The sequence below is a fragment of the Adiantum capillus-veneris genome, chromosome 5 (genome assembly GCF_014529385.1).
Source record: "Adiantum capillus-veneris isolate H3 chromosome 5, ASM1452938v2, whole genome shotgun sequence".
Taxonomy (NCBI): domain Eukaryota; kingdom Viridiplantae; phylum Streptophyta; class Polypodiopsida; order Polypodiales; family Pteridaceae; genus Adiantum; species Adiantum capillus-veneris.
In genome coordinates, this window is record NC_140935.1 from 10,473,004 (window position 1) to 10,490,100 (window position 17,097).

Sequence of the window (17,097 nt, forward strand, 5' to 3'; positions counted from 1 at the left end):
CTCAAATTGGGCACCCCCTCTTCATGCTGGAAGTGGCAAAACTGCCTGGAGCCGCCATGTGTCCAGTTTGCCCCTTTTGAGTGAATTCTCTAGTTCCCACTGACTTATAAAGTTATAAGTGACTTTCCGAGTGGCCCAGACTTCATTTGGCGCACACAGGCTTCCATACTCATCAGAATTCAGTGCTAATTGGCCCGACCAGTCCCAGACTGACCGACCCAGACTCCCGCTGTGAGAAACCTATTCGGCCGCAGCCATTTCACACTGGCCATGCAATGTCCACTTGCACCTTTTCAAGGGTTCCGAGGAAAACAAGTAAAAATAAAATACATAAAAATATCTAGTACTTATTTACGGAAGGCAACAAGAAAAATACACCTCCTGGTGACACACCCCACCCTTGAAATACTGCAAGCGACCTCGCTTGCATGCCAATAATACATGCAATATCTCCTGATATCACATATATTCTATGATGGGAATCCAAGATATACATGCTTCCGGAAATGTAGCGTTGGACGATTAAACAATCCCACCAACGTGGCTACGACACATATATCAAGCATAGAAGTCTTCTAGTGTACTCTCAAGCACAAACTTCTCTAGCTAAATTCTGTATGGAAAGAGTGGATACAATTGCTTAACTACTCTCTTGAGCATCATGAACCATGCTCTTGCCTTGCTCTAGAAAAGGCTACATCAAGTCACTGTGGGTTCCATCTGAAAGGCTTCAAGATACAATTGCAATAGCTGAGGTGAATCAACCAATTCAGACTCTTCCATCCATTTGGCATCCAACGATGGATAGTTCTTGAACTTCACCAAATAGCGTCTTGCAACCTTTCTTTCTTTATGTGCCAATATTTGTTCAGGAACAAGGATTTCATCCAATTCTTCCACTTCGGGTTGTTCCTCATCAAGCATATTCTCTGGCACATCACCAACAAAGGGTCTTAGAAGGCTGACATGAAAAGCATTATGTATTTTCCAGCCTTCTGGTAGCTTTAACCTGTAAGCTACATCGCTGATCTTTTCTGAAATTTGAAAAGGACCATAATATCGCATACTGAGCTTAGGAAACAAGTGTTCCTTGCTTTTCCTTTTCCTTAACCTGGCCTTTTCAAAGCGCAAAAGCACCCAATCACCAAGTGAAAATACAAGTGCACGACGGTGACGATCAGCAGCTTTCTTTTGCTTAGCCTGAGTCTTCTCAAGAGCAATCTTTATCTTCCTATATGTTTCATCCATATCTTGCACATACTTGTCTGCCTCAAAAATCTTGTCCTTAGTCTGCAAAATGGGCGAGACTTTCTTCCCTCCTTCCACTATCTAAAATGGTGCCTTACCTGTTGACGTATGCACAGTGTTATTGTAAGCATATTCAACCAATGGAAGATGGTGTTCCCAAGTTGCCTTGTGCTCTGACACATAACATTTGAGCAGGTCCAGGACAGTAGAATTTGCCTCTTCTGACTGTCCATCAATTTGCAGATGAAAGGAAGAAGAGAACTTTAGCGTAGTGCCCATGTTCTCAAACAATGCCTTCTAGAAAAGACTCGTCATACGTGGATCTCTGTCACTGACAATTGACTGAGGCATCCCGTGATATTTAAAGATATTGCTCATAAATATCTTGACCATGTGTTCTGGCTTTATCTTCTTCCTCACAGGAATGAAATGGGCCTGTTTATTGAACCTACAAATGATAGTCCAAATCCCATCATTGCTTGTTTGCGTCCTTGGAAGATCAAAGATAAAGTCCATTGCTATGCTTTCCCATGGCCTATCTGGGATCGGCAATGGCTGCAACAATCCTGGTTGCTTTTGTCTATCAAATTTGACTTTTTGGCATACTAAGCATGATCTTACAAATGTGTCAACATCTTGACGCAAAGCTGGCCAATAGAAGAATGCCTCAACCCCTTTCACTGTCGCATCAATTCCACGATGCCCAGCATAAGGTGGAGCATGACTTTCCATCAAAATCTTGGGCCGTAACTGTTTGGTAACGCATAACTTTCCATGCATCATGAGAGAGTCATTCTTAAGCATATAGTGCTCATGATGTTGCCCATCAACAAGCTGGTCATAGATCCTTGCAAAATCTGAATCTTCAGCATATTGTGTCTTCATTTCGTCTAGTTCACAATGGTACGGAATTGACACTGCTGAAATTTGGGGCTTTCGTGACAATGCATCAACCACCACGTTCTTTTTCCCTTGCACATGCACAATCTGAAAATGGAACATTGACAAGATGTTTGCCCATCGCATGTGCTTCTCAGACAACTTCGTCTGTGTGAGAAAATATCGCAAGGTTTGATGATCCGTTTGGACAACAAAATCAGCCCCTAGCAGATAGTGTTTCCAACTAGTGAGAGCATGAATTACTGCCAACAATTCTTTCTCATAGACTTGCAAGTTCCTTTCAGTCTTCAAAAGAATTCTGCTCTCATATGCGACTACTCGACCATTCTGCATTAGAACTGCACCAAGACTATGGCCACATACATCACATTGAACCACAAAAGGTTTCGAAAGATCTGGCAAAATGATTACCAGATCTGAAGTCAGCTTCTCTTTAAGTGTTTGAACGCTAAAATTTCCTTGGCTGTCCACTTGAAAGTAACTCCTTTTCCTTGTAGTGCATGGAGTGGAGAAGCAATCTCAGCAAAATTTCGGATGAACCTCATGTAGTAGGAACATAAGCCTAGAAAGCTTCGGTTGTCATGTACGGACTTCAAGTCTGGACATGACCTAATTGCTTCCACTTTAGCGGGATCCATGCGTACCCCATCCTTTGAAACAATGTGCCCAAGGAAGTGAATCTCTTGCAAAAAGAATTCACTCTTCTTCGCATTAATGAGTAGTCTGTTCTTACGTAACTCATTGAAAACTGCAGTCAAGTGATCCCTATGCTCCTCTTCGGACTTCGAATAGACAATCATGTCATCAAAGAAGGTACCCACGAAGTTTCTATGTGGTCTAAAAATTTTGTCCATCATTCTATTAAACGTGGCAGGAGCATTTGTGAGACCAAATGGCATAACAAGAAACTCATAGAGACCAAATGTTGTCTTGAACGCAGTCTTATGGACATCTTCTGGCCTAATGCGTATCTGATGATACCCTCTCTTTAGGTCTATTCTTGTAAACAATCATCAATGACGCTCCCTCAAGCCGATCAAGAATGTCATCTATCCTCGGTATGGGGAACCTGTTCTTGATGGTATTCTTATTCAAGGCGCGATAGTCAATGCACATGCGCCATGAACCATCCTTCTTCTGCACTAAGAGTACAGGCGAACAAAAAGGGGATGAACTGGGCTGAATCAGCCCCTTCTCTAAAAGCTCGTTGACGTGACTCATAATCTCTTTCTGCTGGGCTGCACTAACCCTGTATGGTGGTCTATTCGGTGGACTAGAACCTGGCACAAGATCTATAGTATGATCCTCAGGTCTCTCAGGAGGTAACTCCCCTGGCAAAGAGTCTGAAAAACAATCACTGAAACCACTCAAAAAAGTTGACCTGTCTTTATCTAAGGTAGACAAATTAGATACAACTTGAGGTACTTCTTTTGCAAAGATCAAGTACGCAGAAAGATGATTCTTTATTACAGATGAAATAGCAGAAGCAAAAACAACTGGAACAGACTCGCCTTTAAGCTTTACATCAAGGACATGAGTCTTTCCTCTATGTACAAGGGTAATCTTGTTGTTGTAAGTATCCACCATAGCATGCAACCAGTAACACCATGGGATACCCAGTAACACATCACAGCCCTCAAGTGGCATAATATGAAATTCTTCCGCATCCACATAGCTCTGAATGTGCAGACGAAGCTTCCCCAAAATGGGAGTAACAGGCTCTAAATGACCTGGACATGCCAAACCTGCTTCCCCTGTCATACCCATCTCCTCTGCACGAATGCCCAACTTTGATGCCAATTCTGGTGATATGAAATTTGCACGGGCTGCTGGATCAAAGAAAACCAACAATGTCTGGTCTCTAACTTTGCCCCAAGCTCTGTACAGCTCCGTGGCATCTGTGTTTGGCGTGGCATCTGTGTTTGGCTGGTCTCCAACCAAATCTGGAACAAGTCCTGCACTTGGCTTTGGCTTCTTCCCTTTATGGTCTGACTTGTCATCCTTATCCTGTGACTTCTTCTGTGGGCATTCATTCGCAAAATGTCCTTCCTGTTCACAAATGTAGCATTTCTTGGCCTCCCTAAGAGCTTTCCGTTCTTCAAAAGTTTTGCCAGAAAAATGTCTCTTTTGTCCTTGTCCTCGTCCCGAAGAAGACTTAGATTGCTTCTTGGACGTATCACCTTCTTCAGTGGAGGGCTTCTTTGTGGGAGGCTCAGAAGGCTTTGTTGCAACATTGCCCTTGGCTGAAAATTGTTTGCCCTGGGACCCTTTCTTGTGGCTATTAAATCCATCGGAATCTCCCTTTGATAGATTGCTGGCCACTCTTGCATTCTCTATCAATTGAAACATATTCATGACAGTAGTCTTTGTGCAATAGTCCCTGATTTTCTTGGGCAATCCGCAATAGTACTTCTCAATCTGTTCTGAAAATAGCACAAACCTGTAAGAGGTGACTGGCAACAGTGCGGCCCAAAACTGTTTATTGTGCTCTTCCAGATTCGCACACTGTTTAGCATTCAACTCGTGCCATTCTGTCATCACATCCACTTCAAAAGTGTTTGTCAACCATGTAGGCACAAAAAGCTGTTTGAATTGGACCCACGTTGTTGGGGCTTGACCCTGGTTCAACAATGCGGTCCACCATTGAAGCGCATTCCCTTTCAAGAAAGTGGCAGCCTTGCGTATCTTTGAAGATTCCGTGAAGTTTCCTCCAACATAAGCTGCATCGAACTGCTGTATGAAGGTCAAAGCCTTCAATTGATCCTCAGTTCCTCTGAAAGTTTCAAACTTCACTCCCTGCCCACCTTCCTTGTAATCCTTAGGCTGACTCAAAGGAGCCACATTATCATAAACAGGTACCTGTAACAGTGGTGCTCCATGATTGTTCATTCCAGCACTCGCATCAACTGTTTTACCTATCATATCTGCATTTTGTACGTATGGCTACGAAAAACCAGCCATACCAAATTGTGTTCCAGGCACTCGAAACTAGCCATAGGCACCCTGAAAACCTGGTTGGACACCCATGTTCGCGTACATAGGGTTACCCATGCCTGTTTGCATTGTCCCGAACACATTCCCTGGCATATAACCTGTGGAAGGTCCAACCATAGCTTGAAACACTGAACCACCTCCAAAATAACCAGGATAAGTATTAGGTAATGGAAGGGTCTGACACATAGCGTGTTCATTACTCCCTTGACCATTCACAAACGGTTCCTGTCCAGCTAAAGCAAGTTGCTTTGGATCATTGGACACCGCTAGTTGCTCAACCACATGGGCTTTCCCTCGAGCATCATGAGTCCTCTGCGCATTGGAAATCTCCTTTTCCTGCAACAGCTCAGTCATGCCCTGCGTAGGAGGCTGAATACCCTGTGTCGGAGCATGTAAGAACTCCTGCATCCTTGGGTTGTTAGCCAACTGCTGAAACATGTCCATGCAACAACGCAGTTCTAAACAACCTGTCCTCTTCTTAAAGAGTTGAAGGAACTTTCTGCGTGCCATGTGAGGAAGATCCCTCTTCAGGTACTTGGTCTCTCTTCTCTGCCATATCGACAAGCTCTGTGTTGCTTTCACCCACAACAATCCACGCTGCACTTTTTGAAGAAAAAGTGACTATCCCGTCGATGGAACCATATAGCCGGCCTGTACAACGTAGAGGGCGGTACTATTTCAATTACCTGTTAACTTTACACAGAGCACTGAGAAGGAAAGAGAACTCAATTGCGTCCCGTAACTAGAATGTCACTGCGCACACGAGACCGACACCCTGTAGGCCCCAAAGACCGGCGCCCCTTTCGGTATATCTTTATTCAAATTAAGGTAGACGATCCGACCACTTAGCACAAGCTTTCACAAAGCTGTCCAAACTTGGCGAGGGCTGAAAATGCAGGTTTTCGACCTGATTTGGCAACGTAACGGCGCAAAAACCCCTGTAGGTCAAAAGCACCTGTGTGGTGTTCCCTTGCAGTTTAGGTGTGAAACCCTAAACCTGCAAAAAAACACAGCAGGCTATAATTCGCTGTTTCGGATCGTTTTTAGCGGAGCGAACACGCCTACGCGTGTCCCGAGGACTCCTGCACACAATGGGACAGTTCCCCTGTGAATTGGACGAGTTTTCACGCGAGAAAACTCTCCGAACTCGCAATCGTTCACGATGGAACTGTGCATACCTGTGGGGGATTAGCAATTAGCTAGTCCGGTTCCTGTTCAGAAGGCTCTTGCCTTCGCAAACACGCATAAACCCCCAGAACTGTACATGTTCATCTGAGTAGCCCATCTAGCGGGGCATTACCATATGTGCAAAAGGGGAGAGAGAGATACACGAGAGCAAATCATCGCGCTACATGAGACAGAGGAGAAGGCAAGCTTTCCATTAAAGCTGTAGACCTGCACCCACTACTCACACACACACTGTAGCTCACTTATGATCAAAAATCAGCCTCCTCTCTCAAATTGGGCGCCCCCTCTTCATGCTGGAAGTGGCAAAACTACCTGGAGCCGCCATGTGTCCAGTTTGCCCCTTTTGAGTTAATTCTCTAGTTCCCACTGACTTATAAAGTTATAAGTGACTTTCCGAGTGGCCCAGACTTCATTTGGCGCACATAGGCTTCCATACTCATCAAAATTCAGTGCTAACTGGCCCGACCAATCCCAGACTGACCGACCCAGACTCCCGCTGTGAGAAACCTATTCGGCCGCAGCCGTTTCACACTAGCCATGCAATGTCCACTTGCACCTTTTCAAGGGTTCCGGGGAAAACAAGTAAAAATAAAATAAATAAAAATATCTAGTACTTATTTACGGAAGGCAACAGGAAAAATACACCTCCTGGTGACAACCGCGGTGACCTGTAAAAGGTGGACAGTGGCATTTGGTTATAACCTTTTCCCTCAACGGCTGTGTAACGCACAACATGGTTTTTCTCATCAAGTAGCCATCCCGAATGGACAGAATTTAGGGTTAGGATTTCTGGCAAATTTTAGGGTTTGGAGGTTTTAGGATTAGGGTTTGCAAATTTAGGGTTTTCAGCAACAGTCAGGGTTTCCTCTCGGGCAGCCACGTCATCACTTTGTGACAGACATCATCACCGATATAGAGTCAAAATTCAACAGATAAAGATTTGCAGATTTCAGCCATTAGCGTTTTCAGATTTCAGCCCGTCATCGTCCTCATCGTCGGCAAGTCCAAGCATTGTAGAGATTTGTGCAATCAATAGTAGACCGCTCTCACCATAGAGAGAGGGGCCCTTGGAGGAGGATTTGAAAACATTCTGGTGTCGTATTCTTCTCTCTATCTCTCAGTTTCAGCACCTTCATCACAGTGTTCACCACTTTGTTTGTGTCCATTGCACTCTCTCACTAAAGGAACGGAAGGCTCTCCTTTCTGTAAGTAAAAGGAACCTTGAGCACAATTCGGAGCACTCATCTAGAGCAAAGTTCAACATTCACTTCCGTTGCACCTTACATTGGTATCAGAGCTTTGGTAGTGTTCTGTATCACTCAAAATTAGAACCACAGAATTTTTTTTGCTTGTTGCGGTCGCATGTAACCCAAGTTCTCTTGGGCGTGTCGATTCCTAGTCGTGTTTTTGAAGAGTGACTGGAAACCCAAGAATGAAGATGATGTGTTAGTTGATACTTTCTCTAGTGAAGCAAACCTCATTGCAGAGACGATCAATCACGAAGCACTGATCTTGGTTCTCGAGCCTAGGTCCAAAGAACCCCCTCAAAAAGAACCGATCTTGGCTCTCAAGCCTAGGTCCAAAGAACCCCCACAGGAAGTATTATGTGTACGAATGATTAGTCAGTACGCCTTGTTAGAGTGTTCCATTCGTGATGCTTTCCTGTATTTTAGTCACCGTCCTTATGTGATCCCTTTTCATAGGCATGACATATTGCACGATGAACACGATTCACTCATGAATGAACACGGATGTATGCGGATGATTCATGGAAAGATGAAATGTTTGCATTCAAGGAATTCACATTCCATGTCTCTTCCTTGGCATGACACAGTATCAGAAAGAGCACAACAAGGATTGAGCATCAAGCATAGGCATTTCCATTGTGTTTTGCAACAATTGATTGATTTAGATCAAAAAATCAAGATTCAACCCCATTGTTTGCTTGTGTTTGATGAATGGTTTGGCACTCTGTCACTTTGTTCATTTGCATTACATGCACAGTCTTTAAAGAAGACTAGAATTTTTCCAGTCACTTTACATGGAATGGGTATGTTCATGTTTTTGCGTTGGAAGTGGTTTCAGGAATTTTCATCCTCAGAGATTCTTGAAGACGATAGACGCATGACCATAGACAAAGTTCAAGCATTGAAGGAGCCACAGATGACTTTGTGTCACTTTCGGCGCGGCCCAAAGAAGCAAGCGGTGCAGACCTTTATGAAGTTTAAGTATCGCACAACCCACGCATCAGAGTGGGCCGGCGAAGAGTCCTTTCCAAGATTTCAAACGCTGTTGGCGATCTCCCTCGACGCCATACAGTTCGGTACCAGTACCTCACTTTGAAAAGGAGGGGATGTCACTTGCACATCTAACATTATGTGTACGTGGACAAGCTACAGCACGACCAAGGTTCAGTTCAGTCAAATCAATCTAGAATAGAAAGTGATCTAGCACTTTTGTGAGTCTGTTCGCAGATCGTGCATGTCCAAACACTTAAGAGTAGATGCATATCCTCTGGTTGCACACAGCATGATCATCAGATTTCCATCAGAACCCATCAGAGTCATTTTTACAGTGCATAGACCTATTTTTGACATTTTTCACTTATTATTTTTAAGTGACTTTTGTTGGAAACTAGGTAGGGCAAATTCAGTAAGTGACTATATAAGAAAAACCTAGCGCTAGCAATTCTGGCAGAAGAGATAGGAGCACTTGCTCAACAGGCAACTTCTCATCAGGACCCCCAATATGCTCTAGTGTTTTTGCACCACAGCAGGGAAGCTAGCGTTTTGGAGCAGCATAACAGCCACCGTTTTGCAGTTCTGTCACGACAAGATCTCATTAAGCACCAACGTTTTCAGTTTTCAGCAATCAAACATCACAATAGAATCCCCAAACCTCGCAAATCTCACCTTCCCGCAACAGATCCTCATCGCACGGTCAGATCCAGCGTAGTTTGCAGTTTCAGCCCGGAAAACGCAGATTTCAGCATCTGCGTTTTCAGCCACAGGAGCAGCCATCACTGTAGAGTTTGGCCCACACTCATTCGACCACTATCGACACTCTCATCGACCGAGCACTGGAGCTACGGAGATCCAGACGGCCACGATTGAGGAGAGAGGCTACATAGCATCGACGGAGACTACAACAAAGGATTCGAGCCATACTCTCTCGACATTTAGTGTCACGTGCACATCTAACCCTATGTATACATAGACAAGCTACAGCACGTCCAGGGGTCAGTTCAATCAAGTCAGTCTAGAATAGGAAGTGATCTGGCACTTTTGTGAGTCTGTTCGCAGATCGTGCATGTCCAGACACTTAGAGTAGATGCATATCCTCTGGTTACACACAGCATGATCATCAGATTTCCATCAGAACCCATCAGGAGATTTTTACAATGCATAGACCTGTTTTCCCTATTTTTGACATTTTTCATTTATTATTTTTAAGTGACTTTTGTTGGAAACTAGGTAGGGCAAATTCAGTAAGTGGCTATATAAGAAAAACCTAGCGCCAGCAATTCTGGCAGAAGAGGCAGCAGGAGCACGTGCTCAACAGGCAACTTCTCAACAGGACCCCAATATGCTCTAGCGTTGCCGTGGGATTTGTGGTCGAAAGGTGAGCCAAGAAGGCACGGGGCCTCTGGCTGAGAGAGGTGTGAGGAAGAGAGTTGCAACAGACACAATTAATGGAGACAAGGCTTAAAACAGATAGTTTGTACCAAATACTGAAGCTTGATAACCCAAAATGGAGAGTTAACAGTATCGCTGCTTAATCAAATATTAATTGTGGAGTTTAAGCTCCTTACATGGTTTAATCTTCCTTAATGCAGGTGACAATAAAGAAAATCAAACTTCAGTAATGATGATAATGTCCAGTCCAATGATAACAGTACCGAATATGATCCTTTGTCTTAATTGGTCTGTCAAGCTTGCCTTTATCTTCTTCGTTTTCCCTCTGCTGCTTCAAGGTCGAGAGAGAGTTTGATTTTCTCTTTAGCTATGGCTATGGGAGCTTGGATTTGAGTAAGCTTAGCAAGCTTTGAATCAAGTTGGCTAGAAGAAGCTTAGCTTAGGCTATGGAGTTTTTGCTTAGGAGCGGGTTTTGGAAATTTGGCTTAGACTTCGAATTAGAATGGCTTATGCCGGCTTATCTTAGGGCTAAAATGGCCATATAGGCTTGGATTCCGATTACAATGGCCATGGTGGTTTAGCATAGGATTAGACTAAAGCGACTTAGGAGTGTAGCTTAGGATTATGAAAGAAGTTTAGGATTAGTGTTATGATGGGTGTAGAAAAGCTTGGATTAGACTTGCATGCTTCGGATTACCATGGTTATGGAGGCTTAGATTAAGCGGTCTAGGAAGCTTGGATTCAAGAGGCTTAGGATTATAATGGCTAAGGGGTTTCAAACTTGTACGAGTGAGAAGAAGAGAGCAAGAATGAGGCCTCATCCCTCTTTTTTTTTATACAAGCGTGCTTGGGAGTTTGCATGGGGAACTCCTCTTGCTATTTACGGCCAACCCATTAGCGATATTGCTAATGGGCACGGTCCCTTGCTGACGTGGCAGCCCGGCCGTCGATCTGCACCGTTCCACACGCGACTGATGCCAAAAAGGATCGCCTCGAGCTCCTGAGAAACTTCCGCTATTGCCGCGAGCTCGTCCGAGCACTCCAACGGTCTGCGCTACTCTTTCTCTCCCTCCACACTGCCTACGGCGCTCAAATCCGCCATGCCCTCCTTGTTTTTCTTCTTTTTCCCACTTAAGCCCTTTAATTTGTTTACAATGGGCGGCCTTGCCAAATTTTGGGCAGCCAGTCCCTTGGTGGTCTGCCATAACATATGGGCACTATTTGAAGGGCATCACATTTGGCACACATATCGGCCAAGGCAATGCCTTGCATGACACCACTTTCCAACATCCCCTAACTAGTAATATCACCGTGAATTCTGTTGCCACCTTGTGTGTCGAACGCCACCACAACCATCAAGATGCAAGTTTCTTCTTGACCTTGCCTTGTTGGTTATATCCCGCAGTCAATGCATTCCAAGAGATTACATTCCGGACACCAGACTCCTCAAAGCAATTACTGCTCATGCATTCCAAAACCTGGACAAAAGACAAAAACTCCCAGTTGAGACACCAACTGAGCCGACCAGACCGGTACGGACCCGATCCCTGATGAAACTTAAACTGTCCATATCTTGACAACCGGAACTTTGATTGACGAACAAGAATGACCGACACGCTCCTCAAAGTGAGCAGTTCATACCCATGCATTCATATCATCTTTGACCCTTTATCAGCAGCTGCCCAATCCGGTACGGATCTGCTACTGACTCAACTTCAAACTGACATAACTTCCTATCTGCAGCTCCAATTGACGAGCCGTAAAGACAGGCCTATAAAGCACTTCAAGTACTACAACTCTGATGAATAAAATCCCAACTATGACCACTTCAAGCATACTCATTGTTAGCATTAACAAGACATATTTTAGCCCTTTAGAGCCGCATCCGACATACTTTTGGCTTAAAATTGGCTTGTTATCAAGCCCTTATTGTTACTGAATAATCATATAGGATTCAAATAAACTTGATTGGCATCCCTTTGCTCATTTTCTTGCCATGGAAGCGGAGCTGCACGACATCGTTTTTGCACCACAGCAAGGAAGCTAGCGTTTTTGGACAAGATCAGCCCGGCAACAACAGAAGACAGATCAGCCTAGCCTTAGCAGCTTGCAACAGCAGATCAGCCCTAGCGTTAGCAGATTTCCACAGCAGGACCATTTTAAGCCTAGCATTTTTGGAGCAGCATAACAACCAGCATTTTGCAGTTCCGTCACGACAAGACCTCATTAAGCACCAGCGTTTTCAGTTTTCAGCAGTCAGACATCACAGTAGAACCCCCAAACCTCGCAGATCTCACCTTCCCGCAGCAGATCCTCGCCACACGGTCAGATCCAGCGTAGTTTGCAGTTTTAACCCGGAAAACGCAGATTTCAACATCTGCATTTTCAGCCTATCGTCGTCGCATGGTTGCCATCAACATCGTCACCGACATAGAGTTAGAATTCAACAGATAAAGATTTGCAAATTCAGCCATTAGCGTTTTCAGATTTCAGCCCGTCTCGTTATCGTTCTCATCGTCGACATCGTCGACATCGTCGGCAAGTCCAAGCATTGTAGAGATTTGTGCAATCAATAGTAGACCGCTCTCGCCATAGAGAGAGGGGACCTTGGAGGAGGGTTTGACAACATTTGGCATACCCTCTCAACCTTTCTGAGTCTACACCCTTCTAAGTGGCCGAATGGCTATAGGAAAGCTTTAAGTAAAAACCCTTAGTTTTAGACTAAAGGATATCATTAGCTAAGGAGAGTTTTGAACGTGCACTGTAAGAAGCTTCTTGCTGCTACAAGTTATAATCCACTTTTCTCCTAGATTGGTAATCAGAATTCATTTCCAAATAGCACATTGTGTTCCTCATCTCTTGCTCTACAAATTAAGTATAACCATTCTCAATTTTGATGTGGTTCGTGATGCATTGCTTGTGAGCTAAATGCGTTTATTTGAAGGTTTAAATGGTTGTTTTTTGATGTTTTGACCATGCATAAGTGTTTCTATGCTTAAGGGGGACCTTTCCGTGTAGAATTGTTTCAGTCTTTTGCACATTTTTTGTGATGGATCCTGATTTATGTACCTTCCCATATGGTTGCAAAACTTGGTAGGATTGTGTCCCTAGGTGTTGTAATACTTCTCCTCAAGTTTTGTTGCATTCCAAATTTGTTTGGATGCCGAAAAGACGTGATGACCTAGAGCAGTGAGATTGGAGACATTCTGATTCTCTGACTAGGAAATGGGCGAGTATGGGATGAAGAATCGCCAAAGGATAGGAGCAAGATCTGAAAGCTTGATCTACCCTCTCTTGTCTGGTCTATTGATGTCACGCCCTGGATCTTTCTAATTGCCCTTTTGATTAATGTAATTAAAGAAATCGGTGCTAAACATGTCGTTCAAGTACTCATGGACAATGCAAAGAACTGTAAAAATGCTAGCAAATTAATAAAAAAGTCCTTTCCATACATTTTTGTCAATGGTTGTAATACGCACAGCTTAAACTTGGTGCTAAAGGATTGGTATACTAGAGAACAAACCAAATGGTTCGCCAAAATAATTGACACAATGCAACAAGTTGTGAAGTTCATCTTGAAACGACAGAGAGTGCTTGATTTGTACAGAATGTGCATGTCAACTATGTTGAAACTACCTGCTGAAACTCAATTTTGCACGCACTTTTATTCCAATGCTTGGGGTCGCCTGTAGGATTAGACTCTCTACTTGCTGTTATGTTTGATACACGTGGAAGATATTGTACAGTGTATGGGTCAAAGCTACCAGAATCTTGTATGAGGATCTGGTTGCTCTCAATGTGTGAGAGATGAAAGATGAGCCATGTCATACTGTAAGAATCGATATCCAGGGCATGTGCACTATACCACAGCGTCATTGGCACATGCCAAATATGCTCTCCCCTGTCTCTACTAGCTTTGTTTGGAATATGGCCTCCACTAACATGAGTTGCACAGCCATCTCCGCTATGATAATATCATGTGGAATTGAGGGTTTGTTGCTGACAATAGATGAGAGCATCATAACTCTTGACCTCTCGATCTGCATCAACCATGAAGCTGTGGTTAAAAGGATCTCGTATGTACGCTTCCGCATTGGGTAATTTTCGGCCATCATGGGCATCAAAAACTAGGAGAGTGGTTTTGGAGGGACTTGTTTGCCCCAACTGTAAAACCAAAATTCCTTTCTTGATGTGCACAGCTTGAATAAACCAAAGTAGATGCTAGACTTAAGCCATTTCAGTTGCTATTAAGTGTTAGCATAGACAACACCTTGAGCAAAGAATCTGCTACATGATATTTAGACCACATTTTGGGTTTTGCAGACTTTTGAGAAGAGTCATTGGCTGGTGAAGTCTCAACAACATTACATATGGTACTGCCAAGCAGCATAGCAAGTGTAGTTATGTGTGTTCCACCACATGGGTCCAGTAGCACGCTCACTGTACAAGTTAATTGGGGCTTTGAGAAGAAGAAGAACAGCTCTTGATGAGCTCTGTCAGGATGCCATAGCACTTGGAGGCCATGTTCCTAGCAAGCTAGTAGAATTACTTCAGCCATACAATCACATTCATCCATAAAATCATAGTTGTTTGCTGTGAAAGTTGGGTGGGTTGCTGCTCATGCTCAAGAGCAAACCTAGGTGTGAGCAAATGCCATGCATTATCCTCACTCGGTCATGCATGTACAAGCAAGAACGAAAGATATCACAAGGCCTCCTAAGAAAACAGATTTCGGTTGCACGCCTACACATACACATTCCTCATTATTTGAGACAAGAACAAAGGTATGACCTCCAATCATAGAAATTCTGGGACGCATGAAGAAAATGAGATAAGCATACCTGCGTATTTTCGGTCTTTCTCTGATCCAGACTTGAGAAGAACTTCAAGATCGACAAGGCCCAGGGACATGAGGCCTAGAGTAAGGCCAGACATAAGGCCTGCGAAAATCACGAGGGCAGCTACGATCAGGAGGTAGAGCCAGAACGAGAACTTGCAGCAACTGTGCTCGACCATCCTGTCCTTCCCACGCCCCCCCGCCCCCCTTCTACCTCTGCTCTCTCTCTCTCTCTCTCTCTCTCTCTCTCTCAGTGCGCTCCCGCCACCCAGCCGTTGTGACCCTACATCTCTGTTCAAATTTTAATTTAGAACCGCCTTTCACACTAGTGTTTGACCCTGACGTGCATCGCCAATGGGTCTCTCTCACACACACACACAATTTTCTTTTTCTCTCTCTCTCTCTCTCTCTCTCTCTCTCTCTCACATCTTGAGATCAAAATTTGTCGAGTAGATCTTTGATATCTATTCGGATCAATAAAAAATCTCTTCTTCTTCTCTCTCCCTTCCTCCACACCCCCCCCCCTCTCTCTCTCTCTCTCTCTCTCTCTCTCTCTCTCTCTCTCTCTCTCTCTCTCACACGCACATGGCACACGATTTTGAGGTCGAGACTTGTCAAGCATACCTTTGAGATCTCTCTTAGTGAATAAAAAGAGGAAAGTATAATAACCATTGAGTGTGGTGGATTGGTTATCACAATTCCCTCTTAAAAACCAACTATTAAATTGACGAGTTAGGTTAGAAATTTGAGGTCTCTTAGTGTATTCCTATGATATTTAAACCTCTCTCTCTCTCTCTCTCTCTCTCTCTCTCTCTCTCTCTCACACACACACACACACACACACACACATGAGAGGGAGATTGCAGGCGGATAGAGAGAGAGAGAGAGAGAGAGAGGCGGCACATGTGAGATCACGGATTTGGAAGGGGAGAGATGATGGAGATAGCTCCTTTGTTTTGCCTTAGGATTTGTAGATTCCTTGGGAATCTTCGGCACAAATTAATTGCCTTGAGAGTTTTTGACCCAATATGTTGGATATTGTAGATTAGATACAGCTTTAAGTAAATAACCGTAAGCAAAAACTTGAATCTCATAATAAAAAAGTATGAGTAATATTACCTAGAAGTTGAATATTCTCTCTACTAACATATAAGGATATAATATTTTCTTCTAATAGAGAACTCAATAACCGTGAATTGTTTCCAAGATTTGATTACCACGCGCACACTAATCATGGCACCTTGCTTGAAGTCTAGTTTAAACAAAGCAGTGCTTGAAGCTACAAAGTTGACACCATAAGTGACAAGCCTGACCATTTTCAATAAAATAGTTTGCTACAAAAGGCCTTTCCCTAGCCGTGTCAAAGTGATCAACTCCTTCATGATCCCCTACATTGCCTTTGTGAGCCCGCTTCTCAAAATAGCCAAAAGTAAGTGGAAAGAGTTCTTGAAACCATTAAAAGGTTTTGTGGAAAAATAACACCAAAGCCTCGACCCATTGGCAATGGGAAAAATGGGATGTAGTCACTAGACCAATTGAGCAAGGTGGGGTAGGGATCCTCAACCTGGCTGTTCATACGAAGGCCATGTGTGCCAAGGTTGTGGTCTCGATTGCGAAACAAAACCAAGCCCATGCTATTATGACCCATGATTTGGTGGACAGAGAGAAGCTCTACTTAGAGGGGGGGGTGGAAAGGGATTGAAGTTCACGACAAACTTCTTGCCCCTCAGTGGACTCACTTGAAAATGAGCGGTACTATGAGAGAGATGGTGCGCAAGTGCAACAAAGGTCTTGGAATGGGGGGAGATTAACAGATACTTCCAGAACTCTATATCACTTGGTCCCCTTGGCTCTCTCAGGCAACTGGGCTACTTTTGAATTCTTACTGGAGGGATATTGCTAGAAAGGTGAACAACAAAGGAGTGCATCGTCTTACCCACGTGGCTCTACAGGAGGACTTCAACATGAACTGGAGAGAGGTAGACTTGGTGGCTACCCAGTTCGACCTTAATGGCACGGAAAGGCTAATGATTAACAAAGTCTTAGATAGCTTGGGTAGTCTAATAATGCGCATTCCTAACTTTGAGTGGAAAGCCTCGCGATGGCCACAGAGCATCCACTTTCTCAAACCACACACCAAGGGAATTTACTTAGGCATGATGTATAGGGCCGACTGGTTCGCCCCCTTGAATAAACAATGGGGCGGCAAGCGGTGGCTAGAGGCTCGATGGATGGCATCTACAAAGAACATATGGAACCCTCAACTTCCCTTGTCCATGAAGATCTTTTTTTGGA

General features: G+C 44.0%; 1 protein-coding gene across 2 annotated transcripts in view; it reads right to left on the minus strand.

Moving 5' to 3' along the window:
* Positions 1 to 15,101, minus strand: part of LOC147456868 (DUF21 domain-containing protein At2g14520-like) — a 68,305-nt gene extending 53,204 nt beyond the window's left edge. The window contains exon 1 of one of the 2 annotated variants that reach the window (XM_086511980.1): positions 14,807 to 15,101. In XM_086511980.1, coding sequence (XP_086368106.1) covers positions 14,807 to 14,981 — 175 coding nt within the window. In that variant the 5' untranslated portion in view covers positions 14,982 to 15,101. The remainder of the gene's footprint in view (positions 1 to 14,806) is intronic. The other variant, XM_086511981.1, reaches the window with a different exon arrangement.
* Positions 15,102 to 17,097: the final 1,996 nt, after the last annotated feature.